The sequence below is a fragment of the Octopus sinensis genome, linkage group LG10, assembly GCF_006345805.1.
Source record: "Octopus sinensis linkage group LG10, ASM634580v1, whole genome shotgun sequence".
NCBI classification, from domain to species: domain Eukaryota; kingdom Metazoa; phylum Mollusca; class Cephalopoda; order Octopoda; family Octopodidae; genus Octopus; species Octopus sinensis.
Window position 1 is genome coordinate 91,071,028 of NC_043006.1, and position 24,307 is coordinate 91,095,334.

The 24,307-nt window shown below is 35.1% G+C and overlaps 1 protein-coding gene across 1 annotated transcript in view; it reads left to right on the forward strand.

Annotated features, from left to right (window-relative positions):
• LOC115216551 (ribitol-5-phosphate xylosyltransferase 1) overlaps positions 1-24,307 on the forward strand; it is a 514,985-nt gene that overhangs the window by 478,306 nt on the left and 12,372 nt on the right. The window contains exon 5 of the mRNA XM_029786009.2: positions 13,015-13,185. Within this exon, the coding sequence (XP_029641869.1) occupies positions 13,015-13,185 (171 nt within the window). The remainder of the gene's footprint in view (positions 1-13,014; positions 13,186-24,307) is intronic.

Genomic DNA, 24,307 nt, shown 5'->3' on the forward strand with positions numbered 1-24,307 from the left:
AATAGTTATAGAGCTTGCACTGAAGATGTCTAAACAGTGAATAGTTAAGCATTGGTTAACTATTGCTGTTTAAATATTGTTTATTTAATAATAGTAGAATTAAATTGTTTTAAAGTCAATCCTGCTAGTCTGAAACATGTTGAAGTGTTTATAGCTACAAGATTAGGGTTAGGGTTTAAAAATAGAACCCTTATAAATTCTTACTTGTTTTTATATTCCTGCCAAATGTGTTCTTTATTTTGATTGTTAAACTTGATTTGAGGCAGATAAATTATTCATTCTCTATTTTCTTATTACTCACTTATCCTGAGAAATTATATTTTACTTTACAAAGACAAGTGATTTCTAGGATTTTTTATATTATTTCTATTAACAACAAGGTGGCAAGCGGGAAGAATTGTTAGCCCACTGGACAAAATGCTTAGCGGTATTTTGCCTGTTACTACGTTCTTAGTTCAAATTTAACCAGATGTTTTCCAGTTCAGATCAAAAATAAACTAAAATATCTCAATGATACTTGTGAATTATTAATTTTACTTAGAAATTATCCACCAGTATTATGGGATTTTGTTCCTCTTGCTGCTCATTATTTCCTTGAAATATGAACATTGTGAAATTGGTTGTGAAGTTCTTAACTAACTTGAACTACATCTGTTGCTATTTGAAAATATATTCTATCATGTTTGGATTGTGTTGGAGCTTCTATTCAACAACTGCTTTAAATATCAGTTCATGCAATATTTATTCTTATACAGATGGTAGAGTGGAGCTGTCATATCTTTTACATCATCATAATTGATTTTCTTTCTTCAATTCAGAAACCATTTTCTTCTCACATGCACACATACTCACTGTGCCATACATCATAAATTTTATTACACATATCACACATATGCAAGTGGGAATTTTATCTTGCTGTCTCCTTAAATTACTGATCAATATCTTGTTGACTGCTCATGGCTTAGTAATGATCATTCTTATTGATTTCTTTGTTACTTCCACTCTTAAGCATCTGCCTTAACTTTATCCTATACACAGTCATTTCCTAATTAAACAATTATAATTGAATATTAAAAAAGTGTTCCATCAACTTATATAAATGTGGGAGATTTCAACTATTTCCCCTTTATGAATTTCCCAGAGCACACACTTTTCAGTTACTGTTATCACCATAAAGGAGTTCAAGACAACCCAACTAATTACATTGACTACCTTATCCAATTATTTTACAATTTTAATTATTTTATATTAATTATTTTGTAGAAAATAAACTAAAAATTATGCAGTTTTCAAGCGTATGTTATTGTTGTAAAGATTGCATTTAATCGTTCCTAAAATGTTTATGGTACCAGAAAGTCGTTTATTTGATCTTGCAGTTTAACAATTAGATGTCAGTTTTATTGTATACTCGTTGCCTCCTCTCCAACATCCTTCGTTTCTCACGCATCACATCAGTACCGTTTCATTTCTACTGACATCTCATCAGGTTTTAGTTTCTATTGCTTATGATTGTTGCTGTTATTGCTTTTCATTTGCTTCAGTCATCAGACTGCAGCCATACTGGGGCAGCAGTGTCCTGAATGGTTTAGTCAAGCAAATCAACCTCAGTACTTATTCTGTTGATCACTTTTTCCAAACCAGTGTAACCACAGGGATGTGAACAAACTAACACTGGTTGTCAAGTGGTGGGAGGGATGAACAAAAAGACACGCACACATATGCATACATGCATATACACACACATGCTTACACACACTGGGCTTCCATACAGTTTCTCTCTACCAAATTCACTCACAAAGCATTGGCTATAGTAACAGACAGTTGCTTAAGGTGCCATGCACTAACACTGACCCCCAGATCCATGTGGTTTTAAAGCAAGCTTCTTAAACACCCAGCAATGCCTGACTTTTACTTTCGGTCTCTATCAGCTCTTCTAAAAGGGACCAGATTGAGAGAAATAAGTTAAAAGTTAATGATAATTTCCATAGTACATTTCTTACTTTTGCATTATATTTTTAATTGTTTTATTTAATTCACACAATTTAGTGAGAAAAACTAAAGATATCTCACATTGCAGGATTTATAGCACAGTACATGCATTTTAAGAAGATCATAGAAACCTTTTTTGCATCTCTTTCCTAAAACAGAAACTTGTTCCAAAAGCCAATGGCATATTTCCATTCCTCCTGGCTTAAGAAAACAATAAATTGGTTCTTTGATGAATAAAATATTTAACTTAGTTACTTTCACTGCAACTTACTGTGTGAAGTGAGTCAACTAAAAATAATCTGGTACCTTTGATGAAAACAATTATGAACTTGTTTCTGTACATAGTCAAATAATTGATATTTTGTTATTTTCATTAATTCCAATTAATTTTGAAATATTTTTCTGTCACCAAGAACATTTTTAATTTGATTATTTCAAAAAGGCAATGAGAAATATTTTGGGAGAGATTTTCCTGCTTTTGGTACATAAACTTAAATTTCTTCTAGTTTTATGGTGTATGGAAAAAGTCCTTTATATTCATTTCTTTAAATTTTTCTTATTAATTTTGAAAATACTTCCTGCATAATTTGAGCTGCAAATGTTCTAAAGTTAGTGATTTTTATATTTACAATTTTCAATGAAGCTACAAAGAGATTCCAGTTTTATTAACTGGTAGCTGTAAGTCTTGTTTCAAAGAGAGGAAGAGACTGCAATTAAAGATGTTATGGTACAAATTAAGTGTACCATCCACAAACATGAACAGTCCAAACCATAGGCTTCCACACAGTTTCCATCTAGCAAATTTTTGTCCCAAAAGCCTTTGGTCAGCTAAAGTCTGTGGTGGTAGAGAATTGCCCAACATATGTGTGAAGACTGAACTCTCCAAACCCAGTAGCACTTATTCAACTATTTGTAAAATTTTTATTCTAATTAAAGCAGATCTTATTGTAAAGAAAGATTTAAATTATAATAGCACTTTGTCTATTTGAAGTGATACCATATATAGACCTGGTATTTCTATGTATTCTACATAATTACATATGTACATATTAAAGTTATCTACTAGATCTTAATTCAATTGTCAGTTATTCAGTTTCGTTAAGATATATATATATATATATATATATATATATTATATATATATATATGTATGCATGTATGCATGTATGTATATATCATCATCATCATCATTGCCATTATATTTTGCACCAAGTAATTTATTCAGAATGCCACATCTTGTTTTGACATTATCCAAGAAATTAAGAGATTTTTTTAAAATCATTACATTTGAATCTTGCAAATATATTATAGAATTATGACTATGTAGGTATCTTTGTGTGTGTGTGTGTGTGTGTGTGTGTGCATTTGCTCATACATATTGTCATCACCATCAATATCCTTATGATACTTTTTTTCCCCTCTTGTGCTATCAAAGGCCAGATAAGCTCTCACAGTGCCCCATTCCCCTTCATCCTCTTATATACCTAACAACAGAGAATCCCCCCCTTTGTTGTGTGTGTCATGATTCGGGGGTGGGGAGCAAGAGTCAAATTGTTCTTACACTTGGCTGAAGCACCAACTGCTTTACATTATCATTGACTGGAGATGCATTTTGCTGTGCCATCCTTCACTTGAGAACTTGTCTGCAATAGAACTAAAAGAATACCACTTATGTACTCTCTATTGGGTTTTGCTTATAGTTATTGCTCTCCTGGACAAGTTACTTTGGCTGCAGTTTGCTATTGAAATAAATTCTTCCAAGTATCAAAGCTGAGTCACTTCTTTGGCTTTACTGGACAAGTCACTTTATGAACAAGCAATAGTTTATTTGTAGCATTAGCACTTGGACATACATTTTCCAAAAGGGTCAGTTACATTGACCCAGTAATCGGTTAGTATTTTATTTTATCAATGCTGGAAGAATGAAAAGTAAAACTGATCTTAGTGAGATTTGAACTCTAAATGCAAACTGCTCTAACTAAATATCATAAGAGATTTTGTTAATTACTCTATCAATTCAGTGTCCATGGATGTGTAACGTTGAGTTGGTTTAGCTTGGTACAAAGCCTAGATTTTGGTTGTATTATTCATAAACTTGACTGAATTAAGTCCATTTGTATTAGTACTTCTTTCAAGGTGGTGAGCTGGCAGAAACATTAGTAGGTTCTCTGCAGCCCTGAGGTCCTTCTTGTTGCCAACCCTCACCTGTTTCCAAGTAAACATGTTATTTTCCCTAATCCTTCAAACACAAACAGCACAATGGACATGTTTCCATGGAAGATTAGAAATGAATGGTACCGAGTGCAGGGCAGGGACTCTATTGCACTACGTCAAGACAAGCAGACACACTGACACACACATATGAACATATGCATGCCTCTGTGTGTGTGTGTGTGTGTGTAAAACAGGCTTCTCATGCATCAAATAACTGATTGATTGTTTAACCAGCACATTAAACAACTGATTGATTGATTAGTTAGATGTTAAACCAATTGACTGACAATGAAGAAGTGATAATGAACCAGTGCATGTGTTTTCATTATTGCTATAATGACCTTCCCAAGACAGTCTGTCTATCAATTCTACTCACAAGGCTTCAGTCAGACCTTGACTATTGCAGAAAACCATTTGCCCCAGATGCCCCAGAGTGGGACTGAAATTAGATCAGATGGTTAATTAGGGAAACAACACATAAGGATAGGTTTTTTTAAAACACATTAATAATTAAAGAATTTTTACTGCATTTTAATTTAAAAGAAGTAAATAATTTATTAAATGAAATAATTGTTCATTGCATAAATTATAGGCAACTGGCTGAAATAGGAGGAAATGTCTTAAAACAGAAAAATAATTTTATCAATGAACATGATTTTTATATTTTCAATTATAGCAAACGAGTTCACTTATTTTATTTTGATAATTTTACTATTTTTTATTGCAAATGATGAACAACAATTGTTTCTGATTCAAGCATAAGGCCAATAATTTTAAAGAAATGCATTAGAGATGTCTTCAATCTCAGCACTTGGCTGCTGCAATGAACCAGTCTTTGTGCTTCATGCCATTTCCAATGACAAAAGTGCCAAGGGAGTGTCTATAATTCAATGCTGAATAAATATCTCAAGTAACTTTGGTCATAAAGCACCGGTTGTTTTAGTACCAATATACACACACACATGCACACATGTGCACATATGTGTGCGTGTGTGTATACCCAGCAAACTTCCACACAGTTTCCATCTTGCAATTTCCACTACCAAGAAGTCTTGCAATTCAATCAAAACTGGAACCATTTCATTGTGAACCAAACCTCTTAAACCTACAGCCAATCCTATTTCAATCACTTAATCACTAATGTTGTTTGGTTTTTTTCCAAATAACATCACTCTGTATTGAACCAAAGCAGTAATAATTCTTCACATACGATATATAAATATTTTTTTGGTTGTTGTTCTAAAGGTGCCTGCTTGTAAAACTTGCTTTGTTACTTTCCACTTAACCACTATTTAACCAATGCTTTTTAGACGCTTATTGATTCTGCCTCATTTATTATTCAACTAATTCACTAATGAATTCTTTGTCTTTGTTTTTGTTTCAATTTTTCTTTTTATTTATATCTTATAAATCTGTCATTCTCAAAATAGTTTTCTCGAAAATTAATCATTTTTATCTGTCGTAAATAATTACTGTAGAGACTAAAAATGTCTGAGGTGATATGAGGTTGCCATTCAGCAGAACTACGTACTTGTCAGATGTGGGTTCATATTCTCCACAACTGTTTTACTGTCCAATTTTCTCAGTGTACCAGAACTCAGATAACTTTAAGGAACAAGTAGCAGATATTCTGGAGAGAGAGTTATTTGCTACAATTTATATATTCAGGGCAGATGGGGCATAGGGTCATAACATTTCTCCTGATGGCTATAGTATAAAAAAAAATGAATGCTTGTTTTTTTTTTTATTCATTTAAGTGACTTGAAATTGAAAGACTCATCTAGTAACTGTGTAAACCATACCAAAATCATGACATACTCAGTAACAATGATTAGAAGTTTCCTCTGCTGTTGTCTTAGATAAAGTACAGTTATAACAGCTGGTAGCACTCGTATCTAACCTTTGCAGGTTAGGTTTAAGTTGACACACGCATTAAGGGGAGAATTTTCAACAGTAAGTCAAAACTGCTCTGCTATATGATGCCCAGTCATGGTGAATGGAAACAAAATATCCTGAGAAAGCTCCTAATATTCATAAACATGTACCTTTAAAACTCCTAAACATAAGACATCTAGAAATTTTGAGCAACAAAGACTTCCGGGTCAAAACCAAGAAACAACCCGTCAACCAACAAAGAACAAGATGCAATTGGAAGTGAGTAGACCATATATATGTTAAGAAGGCCAGAAGAATGTTTGCAAAAGTAAGATTTGTTCTGGAACCTGAAGGGCAAAAGGAAGACAGTTGAGGTGAGTTTAGAGGGATAGATGGAAGAGGAACTAAAAACAACAGGGCATGGACCAAAAATAAAACAAGAAAACACAGAACAGAACACATCAAAATTACTGTCATCACCATTGTCATCGTCATCATTTTTCATACAATCTTTCCATGTTGGTTTGGGTTAATTGGCTTTTCACTTTCAGCATTTTGTGCTTCGATGCCCTTCCTATCATTGTTCTAATTTCATCCTAGAATATGATATATGTATGGTTATTATTTCAATGTTCTTGACTAAATTTTTAGAAATTACAGGATCTTATTTCTGTATTCTTTCGATAATGTCTGTTGTTGTAGAACTCTTATATACCCCACCCCTCCAAATTACATTTCTTTGAAGCACACTACTACCCAATCCTTAAGAGAAATATTACAAGTTATTTACAATAATTGCATTATAATTTATTTAGAAACATGCAATATTTTCATTTCCTTTTTATAATTTCCATAATTTCCGATTTTGTACAAAACAATTTTTCCAATTATACTTCTTTGCTGTTTCTAAAATTTTCCATTCTTCATTATTGTTGTTGTTGTTCTTCTAATCATCATCATTGTCATTATAATTTCAAGTCACAATCAAAAGTACTAATTGACAAACATTTTGTCATCTGTTCTTTTCTAAGAATTACTAGAATCTTAAACCAAATTTGTATTCCATTTGATGTGTTAAAACATTCCTGATGACATTGTTACAATAGTCTTTCTTTTTTTCTGTCGATTCATTTTCTTTCTAACACTTAGTGAAAAATGAAACTATTAAAAAGAAAGTCTGTAAAAGTAATCTTTGTTTAAGTTGGTAAAAATATTATTTTCTCTCATTTTTGTCCTTGAAAAACAATTACTGTTTTTGGAAATAGTTATCAAACCGTTTTGTATCTCTATGTCCTACCTATAAATTTTTTTGGTTTATTTATCCATCTCCCTATCTCTTCATCTGTGCATCTATCTTGATATTTAAAACACACACACATACACACACACTGCTTTAATACATAACTCCAATTCCAATGTAAAACAACATTATTCTGCAAATATAGTTGCAGAATGTATGAACATTCCAACTTCTGATTCCTCCTTCCCTAATAATATACAGCTGTTTGTTTGTGTAAGTAGATTGTCTCCAGTTACTAGCAAGAGGGCCATGTGATAAAGAAGTTCTCTTCTTGACCCGTGGTTCTGGCTTTGACCCATTGTTCAGCACATTGGGCAGATATGCAAGTATTTTTTACTGTAACCTCAAGTTGACAACCTCTGGGTGGGATTCAGTGCATGGAAACTATGCAGAAGCCTATTGTATATTTGTAAATGTGTGTGTTTGTGATTTTTTTATGTCTTTGAAACTACACTGCCAGTTGTACGAAAAAGGAAAAAAAAAAAAAGCAATATTAGATCAGAAAGAATAATTTAGTGATTCAATGAATAGATATCAATAGGAAATCTATCAGACTGAAATAAGTGATTGACTAAGATCTTTGAAGTTGCTGCCCCAGCAAGGCTACCGTTCACTGAATGAAACAAGCATAAGAGAAGAGCACTGTGTGTGTGTGTGTGTGTCTCTCTCTCTCTCTCTCTCTCTCTCTCTCTCTCTCTCCTCTCTCTCTCTCTCTCTCTCTCTCTCTCTCTCTCTCTCTCTCTCTCTCCCTTTGCTCTCGTTGTATGTACACTAGTACTAATGTAGTGTGTTGATAGTCTTTCAGCTGAGAAGTATATATGCTGAAGAATGAAAATTTGCTATCTGAATTTGTATAAACTTCATGCTATGTTGGAGTGTTAATCATATATATATATATATATATATATATATATATATATATATATATATGAAATCATAAACAGATATTAAATGATGATAGAGAGATAGAGAGAGAGAGAGGGGGATAGTTAGATAGATATATATACACATATGCATATATATCTATACATATGTACCTACGTAATTCATATTCAGAAAATCCAAGCTTTTATCACTTCTGTCAAATGAATTGTGTTAAGTACTCTTTTCGTCTTCCCTTTATACACTCTGATAATTGCAGGTATCTAAACCAACATGCACTCATATATATTTACATATCTGTGCTTGTGTAGACCTGTATATACACGTGTGTGTGTGTGTGTGAGGGATAACGTTTGTGTGTTAAACAAGTATCCAATACATCATTTCAGTATTGCTTCATTCTATGTAATCTCATTTGAGAGGACTGATATTCCCCAGCCACATTTAACTAATTATGTTTATCTGAATGCATGTGTGCACATGTACATGTTACACCTGCCCAAAACATACAACAAAATTATTAATTGGAATAAGTAGCTCACAACAATTCAATTTAGATACTGTTGTTTTTGTTTTCCTATATAACATAGCGATATGCATTAAAGTGTAAACCGTAGATAATTTTTTCCCCTTTCCATTAAGAATCAGTAATATTTTTGTATTCTATATTTTAACAGTGTTATGTTTCAACAAAAATTTTCTCTTGTTCTCTGGCAAACAGAGAATGGATGAGGGAAGATGATAGGCAGACAGCATATTGCCCAGTCCTTAATTCTGGTATTAATAGCATATTCTTTATTGCAATCGATAATTAAATTTTAAAACAAAAATACATATATATATATGCCAGTTTAATTCCACTGTTAACTGAAAAGCTTTCAAAAGTTCATTTGACTATAAAATTAGGTTCTCTTAAATTGTCGGAAATAGCAGATACTCTAATTTGGAAAATTATCTTTGTTCGCACGAAATATATAAAAATTATTTGCTTATACTTTACTTGTTTCACTCATTGGACTGCAGCCATGCTGGGACAGCAGCATAAAAGGTTTCATTGATCACCAATACTTATGCCATTTCTCTTTTTGCTAAATCATTAAGTTATGGGGCTGTAAACAAACCAACACTGGTTTCCAAACAGTAAGAAACAAGTGTAAAATTCATACACACACACACACACATACACATGGCAAAGAAGTTCACTTCCCATTCCCATGCTTTCGGTTTCAATCCCTCTACATGGGCCCTTGAGCAAATGTCTTCTACGATAATAAATGTGAAAAGTAATTTTTATATATCATACTGCGACCCCCCCTTTAACTATTCATTGACACTCCTACTATTGCTCATGTTGGGGTAAGAGTAGTAGTAGGCATAGACATGGTGAGGGCGGTGGTGAAGACAGAAGGAGAGAGAGAGAAAGAAAGAGAGGGATAAAGAAATTTAGGGAGAGTTGATGTTTTTATTAAAAGTAGTAGTGTTGATGGTGGCAGTAAGAGTAATAAGAGAGAGAGAGAGAGAGAAAGAGAGACTGACCACTGAACTAACATACTGAATGAACACACACATTTAGCCTTTTTGTGACGAAAGTAATGGGGGTGAGAGTAATAGTATGAGCTGTAGTTGTGATAGAGGTGGCAGTGATGGTGCTGGTGGTAGTAGCCAGGGGATGAGGGATGAAGTGACAGTAAGTGATGTGAAAGACAGTGGTGATGGTAATGGAAGGAAAGGCAGCGAAGTCAAAAGTATTGATGATGGTTGTGTCAGAAGTCTGCAATGTATCTGTACGGCAGATGTGGTGGCAATGGTGGTGGTCTTGTTGTTTATCATGCAGCTTTGCAATAAGTTCCAAGTTGACAAATTATATCATTGTTTTGATGAAAATTGTTCATTGCTTGAAAAATATTGTTCAAGTTTAATAAAATTTAATATGTACTCAATGCATGAAGCATGATTGTTGGGCCCAAGGCCTGATGAAGATCCCTCCATAGGAGCTTGCTTAAAAGCCCCAAGTCAACTAAAGCCTTGTGAATGGATTTGACAGTGTGAAACTGAAACAAGACCAATGTGTGTGCATGTATGCATGCATGCAGATATGTGTGTTTGTGTGTGTCTGTGTGTGCATGTGGGTGGGTATGTTTGTTTGCATCTCCTTGTTTTGACATTATGCATTAGTTATAAACATGCATCACCATCATAAAAACTGTGTCTTTCATTCCCAATCTGCCGTAAAAACATGTCCAGCCATGGGGAAATATTTCTTTACTTAGAAACAGGTGAGTTTGGTAACTGGGAGGTGTCTGGCCATAGAAAATCTGCTTTAATCAATTTTGCTTGACTCATGTGAACATGAAAAAGTAGACATTAGAGTAATGATGATGTTGACACACACCCAGTGTAGGCTTCTGCATAGTTTCTGTTTACAAAATTCACTCTTTCGGCATTGGTTAGCTCTGAAGGTGTAGCAGGAGACAATTGCTTACGGTGCTGCAGAATGAATCTAAACTCAAAACTACAACTTTATGAAATGAAATTCTTCACCTCACAGTTTTGCCTGTTTATTGCTAGAGGCAGAACGGACCTTAGAAGTGAATATAAACTTTTACTTGCACATCTAATTAATTTATTATTTTATTTATTCTGTAAAATTATCCACGTAAACTCATCTTTTTCTCCCTTATTTTTTAAATTCATTCTGTAGTGATTATTATTATTATTATTATTATTATTCCTTCGTAACATAGAGTAGGTAAAAATGCACCGGAGTCTTCAGTCACCTGTCAAGTCACAACAAGGACCTCAGACAGATAATACTTTCCTTAAGATGTGGGCTGTGCCCAATAAGGCTGCTTTTTGCAAGACATGAATCTTGCATGGGATTTCCAGTTGCCTTAAGAAGTTTTGAAGTTTCAGTGGGACTGAGCCCAAAGCTCCGATCACCACTGGTATCATTTTCACATTACCCTCTCGCAGTCCATACAGTCTTGCCATTTTCACTTTCAATTCAGAGAACTTGGTGATTTTTTCAACCTCTTCACTCACAACATTCATGTCATTTGGTATGGCTACATCAATGATCTGACAGTATTTGTCTCTCTTATTTAGTATGACAATATCCGGCCGACGGTGTTCGATTACACGATCCATCTGAAAAATCATAGTCCCAGATTATCGTTACTTTTCCATCCTCCTGCATGACTTTACTTGGTACATGCTCATACCAGTTCTCTGTTACTTCATATTGGTATTTATGGCATAAGAGCCAATGAAAGTACACACACACATTATTTTCAGCAGAAGTGGAATGGATTTCTCTTTAATCAATACCTTTCTCTGAGGCTCTCTTTAATCAATACCCTTCAACAATAATTATCTTTCCAAAGTCTATATACCCCTAGTATCTTTTACTTATGTCCAGAATATTAACTTTACTTATTAGCAAGCTAATTTTCTCTTTCTTCACACACAATAATTAAACTCTGTCTGTCTATTCTCGTTAAAGTCACTTCTCTTCAATGTTCTCCCGTCGTTGATCAGCTTCATTATTTTTCAGTACATTTCTTCTGCTAATCCCAGAACAATTATTTTTTTTCCCCCACATTTTAGCCACTTCCTACATAAATCATAACCAACAATAACAAACTAATCTTTTCCTCCTTTTCTTTTTCTTTTCTTTTTTGTTTTGCCACCAGAATTGTTACGTTGGATTCGTTGTAACTTGTTTTCAACTGAAGTGATATTAATGAAAGCTAATAGGTGCCAGAGTGGTCATGCTTTCAGGTTCAACCCCACTGCAAGCCGATCAAAGCCTTGCGAGTGGATTTGTAGACAGACACTAAAACAAACTTAAGGTGTGTGTGTGGAGGGGGGGGGTGTTAAGAAGTTTGCTTCCCAACCTCATGGTTTTAGGTTCAGTTCCACTGTGTGGCACCTTGGGGTTTGCAAGGTGGTTCTGTAACTGCTCGTCCATAATTCATCTCAGCTTTGTGATATTTATCAGTATTTATGTGAACAGAATATTTTTTTCAAATGAAGTGATGATAAAATTTCATTCACTATTTACATGTTTAGTGTTTTGTTTTCATTGTTTGTCTTTTTATTGATTACAGTTGTTGGACTAGCTGTGCTGGAGCCCTACCTTCAAGGGTTTCATTCAATTATTTTGGCTCCAACACTTAAATCTGAGATACACTTTGTCTTATTTTTATCTTTAGAAATAAGAGTAAAGTAAAAACAACTATAAATATATTGAAATTGGGAGGGGTGTTGTTAGCCCATCCATGTTTAAAACATTCAGTTGAATCCATAGGTTGAACCATTTCATGTCTGACCCACCTAACTTTTATCAGGTCCTGTATTTAGATTTAGCTCACCTTTATCGAATTTTATAAGGTTTCCGTACTGAATTCAAATCATTTCATTATGGCCCTGGTAAAAGTTCCCCTATATACTTGCCTCAAAAGATCTAAGACTCTGTAGAATCATTAGAAATTCAGCACCACTGAGATCCTGTTGACAGCACTAAAAACTACAGAACACAGAAACAATAATTTATCAAAGATTATATTATTGTTGCAGTTGTTTTATTACAAGAATAGCACTGAATGATTTTGGCAATTTGTTCAGGAAATGCTGTTATTAACTTTTTAGTTTGTCAACATCAGTTTACAGATCCATTCGTATAATGATGCCACAGCATACATAAATACATAATAAATGCCTATTAATTTTACCTTCTCTGTCTTTCATTTTAGGTATCGTGATTTTCCAAAGGTTGACAGTGCTCATCTTCCAGTTGAAACACACCGCAAATACTTATGTAACTTTCTAGGCACAATTTATCCAAATTCCTCAAGAGAAACATTAATTGAAACTTTAAAGTCCAGCCAACATGGAAAACAATGTTATTACAGAGTCCGTCATGAGTAAGTGACATTTACTACTTATGTGTGTGTGTGTGTGTGTGTGCTGGAAATGGAGACTATGGCTATTTTACAAAATTGTTTTAATGTTTCTGTTTGACGTTGATTTCTGTCCAATCTCCTGTTTACATATTCTGATGTGTAACAATACAGCTGTGCATTCCTTTCTTCATATTCATTTGAATAACGGTTCACGTAATGGCAGGGGATGTTGCTGTCAGGTAGATGCATAAGCACATGTACAGTTAGCCCTCTTGAGACTGTGACGACTAACGGGTGAACGGAGGGCAAAGTAAGGTATGGCAACCTGGGTGTTACTTACAGGTCTAAGGTGTTTATGTATTCATATGTTTATATGTGTTGCACATTGTACCTGCACATTGAGTGTCTGTGTACGTAGATGTATGTGTGTGTATATATTCTTTTATTCATTTACTTGTTTCAGTCATTTGACTGTGGCCATGCTGGAGCACCACCTTTAGTCAAAGAAATCAACCCCAGGACTTATTCTTTGTAAGCCCAGTACTTATTCTATCGGTCCCTTTTGCCGAACTGCTAAATTTTGGGGATGTAAACGCATTGACATCTGTTGCCAAGCAATGGCAGGGGTATAAACATACACACACATACACATAAACATATATATATATATATCCGACGGGTTTCTTTCAGTTTCCATTTACCAAATCCACTCACGAGGCTTTGGTTGGCCCAAGGCTATAGTAGAAGACACTTACTTGATATGACTTGTTGAGGCAAGTGAAATCAAAATCAAATTTGATGACTGGTATCCATGCTAGCGGAGCGCTAAGAGCACCATCCGAGCGTGATTGTTGCCAGAGCGGCTAACTGGCTTCCATGCCGGTAGCATGTAAAAAGCACCATTTAAGCGTAATCATTACCAGCGTCATCTTACTGGCACTTGTGCCAGTGGCACATGAAAAAGAACATTCGAGTGAGTTCATTGCCAGTACTACTGGACTGGCCCCTGTGCAGGTGGCATGTAAAAAATACCATTTGAGCGTGGCCATTGCCAGTACTGCCTGACTAGCCCTCGTGCCGGTGGCACATAAAAGCACCCACTACACTCTCGGAGTGGTTGGCATTAGGAAGGGCATCCAGCTGTGGAAACTCTGCCAGATCAAGATTGGAGCCTGGTGCAGCCATCCAGTTCGCCAGTCCTCATGCAAAGCGGATGTTAAACAATGGTGATGATGATGATGATGATGTGTGTGTGTGTGTGTGTGTATATATATATATATATATATATATATATAAATATACGTATACCTGTATGTATGTAGGTAAGTATGTATGTGTGTTTGCATTGGCATCTATAAACGTAACATGCGCGTGATGTGCAAAGTAAGAAGAAAGGATTCAAATGAGGGTTGCTTGTTATCAAAACAATTGAAATGGTTGGATGGAGTGGACTTTGTATTCTTGTCAAGGACAATCCAAACTCTCTAGAATTAGTGCCACAATGATAATAGGAAATGCTAGCATTCATTGCAACCATGCCAAAAGTGTAATATATGAGCAAGATGTAGTCCTAAACACATCTAGGAGGACAGTAATTACTGAAGATTGTGATGACCCAACCTTGGATAGCATGGTAGAAATAGTGAGAAAGCTGTTGTGTGTGTGTGTGAATGGATACACACACATATCAGCATCACCATCATTTAACGTCCATTTTCCATGTTGGTATGGGTTGGATGGTTTGACTGCAGTCTGCAAAGCCAGTAGCTGCACCAGGCTCCAATCTGACCTGGCAGTGTTTCCACAGCTGGATGCCCTTCCTAACACCAACCACTCTGAGAGTGTAGTGGGTAAGTATGTTGGTGGAAGTGATTTCCCGGTTGAACTGTCCAACCCATGCTAGCATGGAAAGCGGACGTTAAATGTTGATGATGATGATGATATAGTTAGTCATGGCAGATACTGGTGTCATGCAACTGGTATCTGTGCCAGTGGTATATAAAAGCACCCACTACACTCTTGGAGTGGTTGGTGTTAGGAATGGCATCCAGCTATAGTAACTATGCCAAATCAGACTGGAGTTTGGTGCAATCCCTCAGCTTATCAGCCCTGGTCAAACTGTTCAACCCATGACAGCATGGACAACGGACATTAAATGATGATGATGATTATGAAGATGATATATATATATATATCCAGTAGTCCAGTTATATATAGTTCTTATAGATGCAAGTGTGATTGAGAGGCTTGTTCTCAACCAAGAGATCTCTGATTCAGTCCCACTTTTTATCCCCTTGGACAAGTATCTTCTACGGAAGGTTTGTGAATAGATTCAGTAGATGGAAACTGAAAGAAGCCCATCACGTGTGTGTGTGTGTGTCTTTGTCTTGACATCACATGATGATTGTAAATGCACAGCACAATCATAGAAGTGATGTTGTTTGATTCCAGTCTTCTTTGAAAAAATGTCTTGCCATGTGAAGTCCCCCCACCTGCTTGGATGTCAGTGTAAATTTGTGACAGGAAGAGCACCCAGTCATAGAAAATTTGCCTCAACAAATTCCTTCTAACCCATGCAAGCTTGGGAAAGTGGGTGTTAGATGATGATGATAATGACAATAATGATGATATATAATCTAGTAAAGAAAGAAAAAATTCTCTGTATTCTTTTGTATGACATATCACATCTTTTATTATTAAACTCTCAACATTCACATTACTGGAATATTTTTGTTTTAATATGAGGATTTCCTTTCATCATGAATAACATTTATTCTTATTAGTAAACAGAATTTATTCACTCAAAAATTAGCACCATTTCTATTTTTGTTTTTAGTTTTCTCCTTTCACTGCTATTGTTATAAATATAAGTATGATAAACCAAAATCGAACTGTTCATATATGTTTCTGAACATAAACCAGAAATTATAGCTCTGCCATGTCATTTTCTTTCGTGTTTCTGATTAATTTCCATAACAAAAACTCTCAGAAGTATTTATGGGAAACTTTAGAAAACTGTTTGAAATGTAGAGCCTAAAAACAATGGCGTTGTGTTTTTTCCATTTATTCTTAAATAACTTATGGCTATTATTGCTTTCAGGTTGATCAAATGGAAAATTCTTTGTAACAATTTGCTGCTTAATTAGTAACAAAATCATTAAACATTCTCCAAGGAATGTAGGAGAATATTAATAGGTATTAGTGATTGTTACCAGCAATAGTTTTAAAAAATTTGTCGATAAATGGAATAATTTACGTTTATTATACACACGCACACACACACACACACACATACATATGCACACATATTTATACACTTGTACATATATACATACATATAGGAAATGTATTTATGTTCTAAGTTGTAGGGCAGAATTTTGCACCAAAGTAGCTGAAATTTTGCATTAGGTTATATCTTCTCAAGGAATATTGTTTTCCTGAAATTTATTAATTTTTAACTCTACACAGAAAACTGAGAGTAAATACCCGACCAAGAACTGCAGTCGACCCTGGGCAATATTACTGATTAGAAAAACAATTCACTTAGAGTAATTATGTAAGCTAGTAGACATTTTGGAACAAAAGGTTTCCAACTAAATAAAATATGTAAGATTAATATTTTGTTTCAGGTTCTGTGGTTGCTTTTATTTTTCTGTGCATTTTTAGGAAGTTCAATTTGAATCATTTAAATTGTTTAAAAACAACAATTTTGAGTGAATCAGTATTCTCTGACAAAGTAAAATCTTTTGAAAGTAATTCATTCAAAACCAAAATATGGGTAATTCAGGCATTTATAAAACCTTGCAGGGTCAGGTAGTATGGCTACAAGAGTGTGTGTGCGAAAGTGCGCAAGATTCTATCCCTTAGACACCAAAATACACATTAATAATGGAGAAGGCAGCTGCATGGAAAACCAGAGAATTGCAGCTGCTTTCACTTGAGCTCTGCATTCCGTGTATCTTTATGAACAAGGAAGCTAAGGAATTGGCAATATTTCATTTTTACATGTATTACATCAACTGCCATGACGAGAAGTCTGCTGTCTGTCTTGTGATTCCAAGCAATTTAAGGTTTGATTTTTTTAAAACCCAGATTATAGTAAAGGAAAGCTACAGTGGATGGCCAATTTCACTGTTATATTTCTTGCTTTCATGCTAGTGGCACATAAAAAGCACCAACTGATCATGGCCATTGCCAGCCTCCCCTGGCAGCTGTGCCAGTGGCATGTGAAAAACACCCACTACACTCATGGAGTGGTTGGCGTTAGAAAGGGTATCAAGCTGTAGAAACACTGCCAAATCAGACTGGAGCCTGGTGCAGCCTCCTGGCTTCTTAGACCCGGTTGAACCGTCCAACCCATGCTAGCATGGAAAACGGACATTAAACGATGGTGATGATGATGATGATGATGATGCTTTCTGGCTTCAACGCAGTTGGATTTTTTTTGCACAGTCCTCTGGAAGTCCAGTCTTCACACAGGTTGGGTACCAGCTTCTAAAGAATCTCAAGCCTATTCTCAATCTGGTTTCGCCAACCTACTGATATCATTGCTCAGGAGGTTGTGTGCTTCTGCTTACAAACAGGTTTTGCAGGCACAGATGGAAGCTGGGAACCAAATAAGACCCAATGGCTGTCTTGGAAAAGGAACTGGCAGAATCCCTTCCAAAAGAACTGACCCTGACACTCCATACATCCTGAATCCTAAAGCCTGACCCCATGCCTAATTGGCTCTTATGCTTTTATTTTTCTTTACCCTTGCTTTTGCTTTATTTATTCTTTTTGTTTTATCCTTAATTTATATTAGGACCTTCTTGCTTCCCACTGTTCTAAGCCTACTGTAATAAAATATCACCTCACCCTACTCCAGCCTACCTAAGAACCAATCTAGCAGACTCTTATCTCAACCGGGTTGATGACCTTAGACATCATATCACACTCAAGAACTATATTCTTAACGTCAATGGCCAACTGTGTTGATCATTCCCCCATTTCATTGTTGGCTTCAACACACTTCAGCCACATCCCTGCTGTATCCTTCGGATATTCTTTTGTTTGTAACATGGTCTTTTGTAATGGAGTAATTTTCTCATTCTTCTATTAAAAAGATACATAAGAAATAGCTGTAATTATCCATCATATATTATTTTTCATTTGAAATAATATATATATATATATATATATATATACATATATATATATAATATATATGCTTTCACCTCAGCCTCATCCCCAAATATTCCCTTCCCACTTCCTTCCTTCCTTCCTTCCAGTCAACATTTGCAACTGTTAATCCAGGCACATTTTTTCTCAGCCCCCCCCCCCATCTATTTTCTCTCTTCATCTTTTTTCTTAGAAGATCATAAGCTCAAAATGTCAAAGACGCTTCCATTTTTTCTTGAGGTCAAACTAATACACCATGTTTGTTGTTCCTTCATTTATCTCTGTCTTCTGGGGGGGGGGGAGCTTTTTTTTTGTACAATTGATGAACTTGTCGATATGACTGGTGTGTCCTGGAGCTCCTACCACCAAGTTTTGAGCAAGGAATTGCAAATGAAAAGAGTTGTAGGAAAATTTGTGCCTCACTTGCTCATGGAAGATCAAAAGCAGTCTGGACCGATGCATTGCTTCAAATGGAGAATACTTTGAAGGCAGTAAAAGTATAAATATATAAAACTAGGTGAATAAAATAACATTGCAAAAGTGCAGTCTCTTTTGGGTACCCCCTTGTACACTGAGATCATTAATATTATACATACATATACACACATGCGATATGTTTTGTGTCTCTGCTTGCCTTTGGGGATTTATTGTGTGTGTGTGTGTGTGTGAAGCTGAAGCTAAACAAAATCAACTCACTTCCTGCCTGTATCAAGTACTTTTGTTTTTGTTTGTAAACATAAATGTTCACCTGTTCATATGTATTTGTGTGTGTGTGTGTGTGTGTGTGTGTGTGTGTGCATGCACTAGAAATGTATAGCTGTGCATGCAACTGCAGTTTTGTATGTATGAATGAGTAGAATAATTTTTTCTCTTTTTTCTTTCGATTTGTTGATTTATTTAGTGGCAATTATTTCATTGTTGGATAGCTTTTCCCATTAGTCTGTGAGTCTGTGCATATGTGCTTGTCTTCACTAAAATTCATTTACAAGATAGGATATGCAATGAAATTATCTTCAATGATACTTGAAATATGTGTATCTGCAGGCTGATGCTGTTAAGCACTGGGGAAAAACAAAAAAATTCACAGTTGTTTGTCAGGAAGTTTTAACTAATTAACTTATTTAGCTATTTATCTATTAGTTTAGTCTAACTGATACAAGCTTCATAAAACAAACTGCTTAATGAAATTATGGTCACCCTAATGACTTTTAATCATCTTCAGAGTCATTAAAACTGACTGCCACCATGTCATTTAATGTTTTGTTTTTTTTATATATATATATACATTCTTGCTTGGCTTAAGCAGTTTTTGTGTAGCCATGGCTGTCTCCATAGCAACTGTATCATGTGAACTCAAGGTCTGTGTAATTTAAGCCATAGCCGTTTCACAGATGAATGCTTTCTTTAGGCTAGTTATAAAACAGTAAAAAGCCAGTGAAGATCAGTTATAAGAGAATCTTAATATCTCTCTCTATATATATATATGTAATGTGTGCTACTAAGCCACTATACATCAGCTGCCGAACTGTAATGTATCAAGAAACATATAAAACGATAATACAGAGAATAAAATTCTACTTTTCTTGTTAACTCTTGCACTTCAGTCAAGAGTATCTGAACAAGAGTAACTAATAAATCAAGTGTTTCTGAGAGGTTTTGGTTTTGAGTTTTGTGAAGGGAATGAAATAAATTAAATGCATTACAAGACAGCTTTGCTCTTTTAAGCTGTTAATACTTGACTCTTTTATAATGAGTATTAAACCATATTTATGATTTTTACAGATTAAAAGCAACAAAAAAGAAAAAAAGAAAGCTATTTTCACTTTTACATATTCAAAATTGATTTGAAAAACAAAGGCATCCAGCCATAGAAATTATGCCAAAGCAGACATTGGAACTTGGTGCAGTTCTCTGGCTTACCAACTCCTATTGAACTGCATGAAACATTACACGAATATTAAAGGAGATAACAAGTCCCCCTGGAAAATTCCTCTCTTGATGTTAACTTTCCCTAAGTCTGTATTACTTGAGTAGAGGTCTACTTTCCATTTCTTCATGCCAAAGCTAATTAAATCTCTTATGTTGTCTGCTATACTGAATATTCTCAAACATTCACTTACCCATGAGTGTGGGATCATATCATGATCTATCCATGCTATTGTTAAATTTTTCTTTTACTTCTTTTAGGAATGCTTTGTCTATGTATAATAGATTATGCATTCCTTTTGCCTTCTTCCTGAAACCTTTCTGTTCTTCTGGAAGTGAATTCTAGCTGTTATGGTGCTCGTAAATACTTTCTGAGAGCATTCCTATTAATAGCTTCCACACTAATGGTAAGCAAGTGATTGGTCTATAATTACTAGCTATATTGCCCTTGCTTTTCACTTTCATAAGGAGCACTGTTTTCCCTCTATTCATCCAATCAGGTATTATTAATCCATTAAGGCAATCCTGAAGTTGTTCCTTCAGTATCCCATATAAGTTACTAAATTTCTTTAACTAGTACCCCTGAACTAAATCTGGTCCTGCACCCTTCCAGCTCAGCATTCTTCCTTATACTTTACTCATTAACGCATAAGTTAGTTTTAGATCTGGCTGCTTCTCACTAACTATTTCTTCCCTCACTTTCTTTAATCATGCTGCACCTCTATTATGATTAATTGGCTTATCCTAAATATCACTCCAGAACTCTCTAGCTTCTTCTGCATTAGGTCTCCCATCTTCAGTAGTTTCTTCTACACTCTTTATTTGGCAATAAAATCTCTGGTCTGCCTCAAACAATCTCTTTTGTTGATACTGATATCTAGAAAACTCATTTGCTTTTGCTATGATATGCTGTTTCCGTTTTTCCATGACTATCTCAAATCTTTTCTCTTTAACTAAGTATTTTTTCTCAGCAGAAGATTCTTGTGTTTCCTAACTTCTTCTGTTCCCAGGCTTCTATTCTATTCATATCTTGTCTTAAAGCCTTCATTTTATTTTCTTATCTCCCTTTCTTTATCTGCTCTTTCCCATTCTTTCCTCAAGAAATACCTCATCTTCTTATGACTACTACCCCTCCTATATAAATATCAATAGGTTAGTGTCACCTATAAAATTAGTATTTCTCCTACTGCTAACAAAATCTTCTTTGTTAGTCATATCTAGCAACTTCCTTCTTTTAACATTTTTTAATGACGTTACTCTTTTCTTTCTTCCTTACTCATTATTTCCTTCAACTCATCGAAATTCTTCTGATCTTCCACACTTAAGTCACTGATGTTAATTTTCCCTTCCTGATCAGTGATACGATTATTTTTTATTGTAAACTCATCTTTGACTTGAACGTGTATCACTTATATTTGATTGTTCCACTTCTTGATCTCTTTCTTTTTTTAGTTTTCTTGTGATCTCTTTTACCTCCAATTTGTCATTCACTTTTTACTCCTTATTACATTAGCCTCGTCCACATGTCTCTGTTCTGTTACTTCAAACATCCCCTTTTTATCTGTTACCCCTAATTTTAGATTCACTTTCCAAGTAGCACTGCATCATTGCCCCGTCACTTCACTTGTACATTTCCTTCTTCTTCTTATTATTATTATTATCATTATTATATTATTTCACTTCTCAGATCTCTCAGTCTTGCTTGTTCTGGTTGGGTCTGTGAGAAAATATGTTTTCATACCTGTAGTGGGATTTGAACCTGCAACCCTCAGATTTCTCCAGTACACTCTCCACAAAAGTCTGATACTCTACTGACAGAGCCTTGCAATTATTATCATCATCATCATCATCATCACCACCACTACTACTACTACTTAGTTGTAGAAAAGTCAGAGAGATTCAGAAATTACTATATTTATTTACTTCAATTCCTTGCATCCTTCCAGCACATCAGATTCTAGTTCCTTCTAAGATTTCCTCATTTCTTCTTTTTGTCCTCTTTGTAACTGATCTCTTGATAAGCACTGCTAATCTCATATATGTATTTGCAGTGAAAAATAACATAAATCTACTTTTAACTCATTGTTCAAACCCCAGCTATTATCAGCTGCTCTTGCTAAGTATCTCTTATCATATCAGTCAATTAAGAATTGATAAATTAACACCAAACTTCAGATATTACTTATTTCAAGCAAGAATAATTCTGCCATACACTCACTTCTCAGGAACAATTCCAAGCATAGAATCTTAAACTCACAATCTTCAATGATCTTTCTTGTATGCTTCATAATCTGAATATTGCTAAAATTACATGAAGGAAACTTGAATTTGCTTTGACTTCAAAGAAATATTTCCACTTTCATTTCAACAAGCCCCAAACAATTTACTCTATTATAGTGTACTACTTATATATCTTACAATGCACCCTATAATCACTAACATCTTACACTACATGAAGGAAATCCCCACCTATCTGATTGATAGATTCTCCTTTCTTGGAAACCTTATCAAAGCTTATCATTGTCTTGTGTTCTCCCAACTCATTCCAATGCAGCTATAATGGTTTATACTTTTTTTGTTTTTTCTTTTTTTTCCAGAAAATTACCGATTCCCTTCTCCCCATTCTCCTTGAATCAGATTGCATCTATAGTTGTACCTATATTTTTGCATATCTTCATCTTTATTGTGGGTTTTGTTACCTAATTCCTAAACCAAACATTATATCTTTCACTTTATACATTAATAATTCTACCTTACACATCCACTCTAACACAAGGAGCAAGCCTCTATATGATCATTAAACCTGCTAGAAATATCAGCTTCACAGCCCTCAAATCACGTCCCGTTATCTAAAAACAGGAAGTGCACATTAGATTTTCCTCTCTGTTTAGGGAAAAATGGAATGATTGCAGTTGGAATGCCTTTGATCCTAAGTTTTCTCAATAAGATTGACCTGGGGGCTAAACAATAACAAAAGCAACTCTTACATTCTTCGCTTCTTTTCCAATATAAAAGAACAGCTGCTGGATTGTGAATAGAATGTCTTCCGTTTCTGCTCAGAGCATCAGCTACCAACTAACAGTTTGAAGTATTAGGTGAAGAGAACTCAATATTATTTATTCCATTTCGCTCTTCTTATTCCAAAACAGCTGCCATGGATGATATGATTCTTTTGTTCTCTTATGGATTTGCATCACCAAGCAGATGCTATGCTGGTTGACCACCCTCCAGAGTTTAAATGATTCTATAAACCCCAATGAACTTGAATGGGATTTGAACTTAGAACATAAAGGAGCAGAAAATATAGTCTGAAATCCAATGAAAATACCTGCCTAGCAGCAGGTATTTAAAGGGAAATTTGACGAGACAGTCAGTCACCCGCTGACACTACATCAAAGAGGCCAGGGAACAGAAGAAAGAAGAAGAAAGACATGCACCCAACACCAGAGCCGAAGACACCTCCGAAAGGGGTTGGGGCACGTCAAAATGGTAGAGGAGTCAGGGCCGAAACTGGACGTGGTTGGATCCTATAAAGGAGCTGTTGTGGTAGCAGTTGACAAAACACGGTTGAAATTCCTTCCAGTGATGATGTCAACCCAAGTGACACCACCACTCTCTTTCCCTCTCTTCTTCTCTTCTTTCTCTCTCTCCTTCTCTTCTTTCCCTCTCTCCTCTTCTTTCCCTTTCTCCCTCTTCCTCCTCCCCCACTACTGTATGATTATGTAAAGGTAGGAAACATTAGATTCTTCTCTCATCACTGAAACATGAACATATCAGCCCTTTTCTAACAGGATATAACCTAATACCACTAGGTATTTCAACTGGTGCTTTGCTAATCCCCTCAGCCCCTGTTATGTGTAGTGCCTTTCATTCTCGGAATTTTGTGATAAGTAAAAAACAATGCAAAGGTTGCCTATAAAAACAGCAGATGGTAATTGGCTGAGAAATACCAGGAACCAAATTAACATAACAATAATTGAATGACACTCATAAACGAATTTTATTAAGTACTTAGTGTCAGATAAATATTTTTGCTACACAGTTTCTTTTTTTGTTC